Genomic DNA, 6,000 nt, shown 5'->3' with positions numbered 1-6,000 from the left:
TTTTTCCTCTCAGCTGATTGTCGGAGGAATTTTTTCCCCTCCTCTCAACCGATCATCCGCTTTTTTTTTTTACTACCGGTTCGGGTGAACCAGTCCGAACCGGTAGCATACCACCACCGCTTTGGGTGCAATCCCAAAACATCTGCCGCACTACTTGAAGACCATCGACATTGACCATATCCCTACCAGTCAATTGCAGAAGGCAGCTTTTCTTAGAATGGCTTCCATCTTACGACAATACCTTTAACACCACCAAACAACAACATTTGTCTAGCCGACGTCCTGGGGAAGTACTTGATTAGTGGATAGAAATGCCAAATCTAGAGTCCTTTCTACTTGGAATGATAGAACTGACATGGAGCAAAAAAACACCAGCATCTGATATCACATATTGTCAGCCTCAAGATATCTTCCTAATAATATCTTCCTAATAAGTATATTCTGTCTTCTAACTATTGCATATCTGCTGCTATGCTAATTTACTTCTTTCGGCTGTCATGAAACGGTGGGAGGGGGGAATCTTGGAGGGGAAGAAGGCAGGAGGTGTTTTGCATTCTTTTGCTGGGTTAGCAAGGGGAGGGGGGATTCTTTTCCTTAACTTTCCATTTCTTCGCTAGCCTCTGTCCCTTTTTGCGCAACTGCGAACTTTTATCAAGATATGTCAAGGTCAACTGACAATAGCCTCATCACCACCTGGAGATGACCACATGATCATATTCAGAAGTTTTAATTGGAAGAATCGTTTGAACTTTGGGGGGTGGGAGCAATTCTATTCCTTTGTATATGTGTTCTACCCGCCAATTTCTTAGTTTCGGAATTGGCTCTGTCGTTTCCACTTTATTTTCCAGTAAAAGAAAAATCCTGCTCTACACTATGGAGTCTGAGTATTTCTTTCTTGGGATTTAGAGGGAGCACAGTCTGACACATATCATTACAGCAGCAAGAATAGTCTTTGCCCAAAACTGGAAATCAACAATGACACTCACGGACCTGGCAATAACTAATAAAATCCACCAATGTGCAGAAATGGTTAGACTAACCATGTTACTAAAAAATAAGGAAGAGCGTTTTTGTTTTTTAACCACTTGGAATATATGGTATAAACGGTTGTATAAAAAGGAAGTAAAGATGTCTAGTGAAACCGATTAAACAAACAACAAGGGAAAATGTAAATAAGGATAAATGTATATACAGCTAGGTATGTATGTAAAGTAATATAATTAATCCATTAAATAAATATTGTATTATAATTGTAATAATAACATAAAAAAGTAAGGATCTAGGAAACAAGTTATAGATTTACTTGTAACAAATGACTTTAATTGACGCTAATAGAAATGTACACTGCTATGAAAACGTTGCAAAAATGTAAGAACACTTTTCTTGTTTTTTTTAAACAAGTTTTATTTTCAAGACAAACATCCGCCTCGAAAAGGGGTTTAATGCTGGGGAGGGGGGGCTTGCGACACCCCTCAAACCCCGTCGATCCCCTGTCTTCAGCTGCCTCTGCAGGGCTGACCTATATCCCCCAGATCCAAATGGATCGGGGGAACCTTGCGGTAGGAACTGTAGCAGGATCGCGCGGCTCGTGAATCCTGCCGCCGGCGAAAAGTTTGCAAACCGGAGTCATTTCGTTGTTGTTGTTTTTAAATATTTTTTTGTTTTGAAACTTTCAATAAACATATTTTAAAAAATGCCAAATCTAGTTTAAACCTTTGGCTGACTTCCAGCCATAATACTGTAGTTTAAATGTATTGGTCTCCCAGTGAACTTTATGGGGTTTAGTTGTATATCTACAGCTGAGACATGCCACAAGTGGACATTTGCGAGAACAAACACATTCCTATGGGCAGACTGATCTGCAGGAAGCCGCTGAGAGTTCTGGATTGAGGTGGGGTAGACATGTAGGCAACAGATCAATAAAAACAGATGAATGTGTTCAACGCATGCTCTCTCTCATCCATAGAGTACGGATTTCCACTTACAGATTTTGGTGAACTACATCTCCCACAATTCTCCTCTTTATCGGTTGGGTAACTCACCCAACAGTTAGGTAAATCACCCAAACCACATTGTTCAATAGGAGAAGAAGAAGAATTTATAAGTAGTTCTCGGCTTGCAACAGTACATTTAGTGACCATTCAGAGTTACAATGGCACTGGGAAAAGTGACCCATGACCGTTTTTCACACTTATGACTGTTGCAGCCTCCCCATTGTCACATGATCAGGATTCAGGCACTTGGCAACGGATTCGTGTTTATGACGGTGGCTGTGTCCCTGGGTCATGGGATCACCTTTTGCGACCTTCTGGCAAGCAAAGCCAATGGGGAAGCCAGATTCACTCAGCAACCATGTTACTAAGTCGACAGCCACAGTGATTCCCTTAACAACGGTGGCAAGAACGGTCGTAAAATGGGGCAAAGCTCGTTTAACAATTGTCTTGCGTAGCAACAGAAAGGTTGGGCTCCATTGTGGTCTGTTTTGTGAGGTTTGTAAGCCACTCCAGCTGAAGCTGACGCTTAAGTGGTGTGCAATTCCCAACTTCCCTTTAGGTGAGAATCTGATTTAGAGATATTTTGCCTTTATGTTCTCTGTCGCTCCTTTCTCATTTTCTACCCCCCATTTGGAGAGGAGACAATCCAGTGGAGATGTAAAGGGGCTGGCTTTCTCTCATCCTGTTCAGGGGTGGGATTCTACTTGGTTGCACCAGTTCTAGAGAACTGGTTGTTGCGATTCTGCGCAGTTCGGATAACCAGCCAATTGCACCAATTGGCTGGCCCTGCTTGCAAGCAAATTTTATGTGACAAACTCAGGCAGCAGATTGCAGAACGGTAGATCTCTGAGTGAATCTGTGATTCTGGGAGCAACTCAACCTGCCTGCTTTGCTTTGCCTGATTTTGGGTAAAAGCTGCTCTTTTTTAAAAAATAAAGAATTCAATATTTACATAAATATTTACAATATTTACATACAAGCCACGGCCAGCCAGTCACGTGACCACCAAGCCACGCCCACAGAACAGGTGGTTAAGAAATTTGAATCCCACCCCTGATCCTGTTCCTAACTGGGCTTCCATGGGGTTTGTAAAACTCTTATACACAGTGAGCAGCTAAATGTCTGTGGAGATTCTCAGTCATCCAGGTCATGGTTTTCCCAAAGGTGCTTCCCCCTGCCACCCCCCGAGGAAACTGGATATTTTGTTTTTCTTTGAAGACGTTTCGCTTCTCACCCAAGAGGCTTCTTCAGCTCTTCTACACAATCTTTTCAAAAGACATGCCAGTCACTTATCTACCACAAAATATTAGAGGTGAACCAGCGAATTATTAAGGAGCCTCTGTGGTGCAATGGTTAGAGTGCAGTACTGCAAGCTACTTCTGACAGCCAGCTGCCTATAATTTTGCAGCTCAAATCCCACCAGGCTCAAGGTTGACTTAGCCCTCCAGACTTCCGAGGTGGGTAAAATGAGGACCCAAATCGTTGGGGGCAATAGGCTGACTCTGTAAACCACTTAGAGAAGGCTGTAAAACACTATAAAGCAGTATATAAGTTTAAGTGCTATTCCTAAATTACTAAGTGTGTCAGGCTACGCTCACATGAACCTGCGTAAAGTAAGCATTGGATTTTGCTCCAATTTCTGATAAGCTCTCTGATAATATTTTTCTTATTTTTTCTTATTTTTTTCTTATTTTTCTTATTTTCTTATTTTTCTTATTTTTTCTTATTTTTCTTATATGTACCCATTTCATGTATTCACAACTATGTATACATTTATACTTATTATCTTGTAAACAATTGGCAAATCAAATAAATAAAAATAAATAAATACCAGCTCCAATAATAATCAAGCCGCCTCAAAAATGCAATTCACCCCTCATCCCCCCAATGGGTTCTCTGTCCCACTCCTTAAAATCTTTCCACGAACACCCTAAAGAATTTCTAAAGCTTTCCAACTGCGTTTCAGACGATCCATTGCAATGGTCCTGCATTTAAGGATATGTTTCACCAAAACAATGACCTCTGGTGGTTAGAAGTTATATCTCTAAAGCCCAAAACAGCTGATAGATCCACACTCAGGATGCGAATTCAGCCCTGACCTGTTCTTGAGGGGGGGAATGCACACATTGTCCTCATTTGTCTCTAGCCTCCTAAAAAATTATTTATTTGTTTAAATTTAGAGTCAGTGACTCTGGACGGCTTGAAAAAGTTGACACCTACCCATTGTTTCTTGCTATTTATATAATATATATATTATTTGTGATAGTGATTTTTTTTTTTTACTCATGCCATCTTAGGGTTTCCTTGATTTAATACATATGATTGCAGATAGACACTTCTGACTTGAATTAGTTACTCTTCTCAGCAACACAAATGCCCTTTTGCTGGCTGCCCTTCACGGGTGCTTTTTTAAAAACAAAATTATCACTGAAATGCTGTATTTAAACTTTATTTTTACAAGTTTGTTGTTGCAAAAGTGAAATAATGGGCTTGCTTTTTTAAAAAAAGTCAATAGGTAATATTGGTCAGAGTTCTGCCATTTTCTCCTTCTAGATCAGAGTTTCTCAATATGACAACTTGAAGGTGTGTGGACTTCCACTCCCAGAATCCCCCTAGTTGGCTGGGGAATTCTGGGAGTTGAAGTCCACACACCTTCAAGTTGCCACATTGAGAAACTCTGGTCTAGACTAAGTGGTGTGAAAATTGGAAAAATTGTAAGATTATTTTTTTTGCGTTTTTTTTGTTTGTTTGTCTGAATTGCTTCTGGGGAGGCAAAGAAACTGGGAAGTCCGACTGGGAGTCAAGGCAATCAGAACAACAGACTTTTCCCCCTGGCCAAACCAACAACTGGATTTCTTAAGCCACTGTTCTGACCTAGGCTTCACAAAACCATGAAACAGACTCCTCATCCCCACAAAACAGCTTTTTATGAGGCTAATGTGAATTCCTATCACTCACATCCAGCAAAGTCCCGGCAAACAGTGTTTCAAGGATGAATTACAACCACAGACCTTATCAGGCTTGGAGAGCTGTCAGGATGAAGCGAACAAATTTTCACACTAATTAAACGAACTAACTGTCTCCTGAAAACACCACTCTCCCCTTTTGCTCCTCTTTACTCCCTATGGGAGGGGCCATTCACCGTCCACCTGTGCCTTTACTCCCGAGTCAACCCTTGTTCCTTAACTGTTCCCTTCTCCTGGCAGCTCTGCACATGAGCACATTGGGAACAGGCTCCAGCAGTTCTTCTGCCCCACTGATCTCCGACTCCGAAGGCAGCTGATCCCATCTCTGCCTCTGATGCAGAACACTCATCAGAGCGTTACCCAGACTCCGGGACTGGCCCATGTTCTTCCCCAACCTCCTCACTGTCCGAGTCTGCTGCCAGTTCCGCTGGCGGGCCACAATAGCCACCTTCATTTCTAGCTGTGTTACACACCAGTGTCAAGCTGCTGAAGTGTGCAAAACCCAGTGTTTGGAATTCAGAAATGTGAAGGACAACCAGAATCAACATGCATCCATTCTGACAACCACACCGCCCATGTTGGATGATGAACAGAGCAGAAAAACACAGCACATACCAGCACTTCGTACGGAGCATTGGGCACAAAATAACGCTTGGTTTTCGACAGGTCCACTGAATAAGGCGATGATATGAATTTCACCGAGGTGAGTTCTTGTTCCTCCAGTTCTCCACCTAGGAGAATGAAGAAAAGGTCAACAAGCCACCCGTAAACTTAACCAAGTTTTGCAGAGACGCTGAAGTCCCAGGTTAGATGAGAAGAAGGTTAACAAATCAGTAACACTTACAGGGAGACCTCGACTTCGTTTAGTGACCATTCAAAGCTACAATGGCACTGAAAAATGTGACTTATGACCATTTTTCACACTTACGACCACTGCAGAATTCCCCACGGTCACGTGATCAGAATTAGGATGTTTGGCGACTGGTTCCTATTTGTGGCGGTTGCAGTGTCCTGGGGTCATGTGATCTCCTTTTGTGACC

The 6,000-nt window shown here is 42.0% G+C and overlaps 1 protein-coding gene and 1 long non-coding RNA gene across 2 annotated transcripts in view; one reads left to right on the top strand and one right to left on the bottom strand.

Moving 5' to 3' along the window:
* The window catches only part of LOC148131653 (uncharacterized), a 243,781-nt gene that overhangs the window by 133,806 nt on the left and 103,975 nt on the right, over positions 1-6,000 (top strand). The gene's annotated exons all lie outside the window — the stretch shown is intronic.
* LOC113424936 (complement C4-B-like) overlaps positions 1-6,000 on the bottom strand; it is a 102,313-nt gene that overhangs the window by 66,777 nt on the left and 29,536 nt on the right. Inside the window, 1 exon segment of the mRNA XM_087952868.1 lies at positions 5,576-5,691. Within this exon segment, the coding sequence (XP_087808994.1) occupies positions 5,576-5,691 (116 nt within the window).

Source organism: Notechis scutatus, chromosome 2 (genome assembly GCF_049901735.1).
Source record: "Notechis scutatus isolate UNSWTSFEM ecotype Mainland chromosome 2, rNotScu1.2, whole genome shotgun sequence".
In the NCBI taxonomy this organism is placed as follows: domain Eukaryota; kingdom Metazoa; phylum Chordata; class Lepidosauria; order Squamata; family Elapidae; genus Notechis; species Notechis scutatus.
Note: the sequence above shows the minus strand (reverse complement) of the source record. Positions and strands in the feature narration are given on the sequence as shown.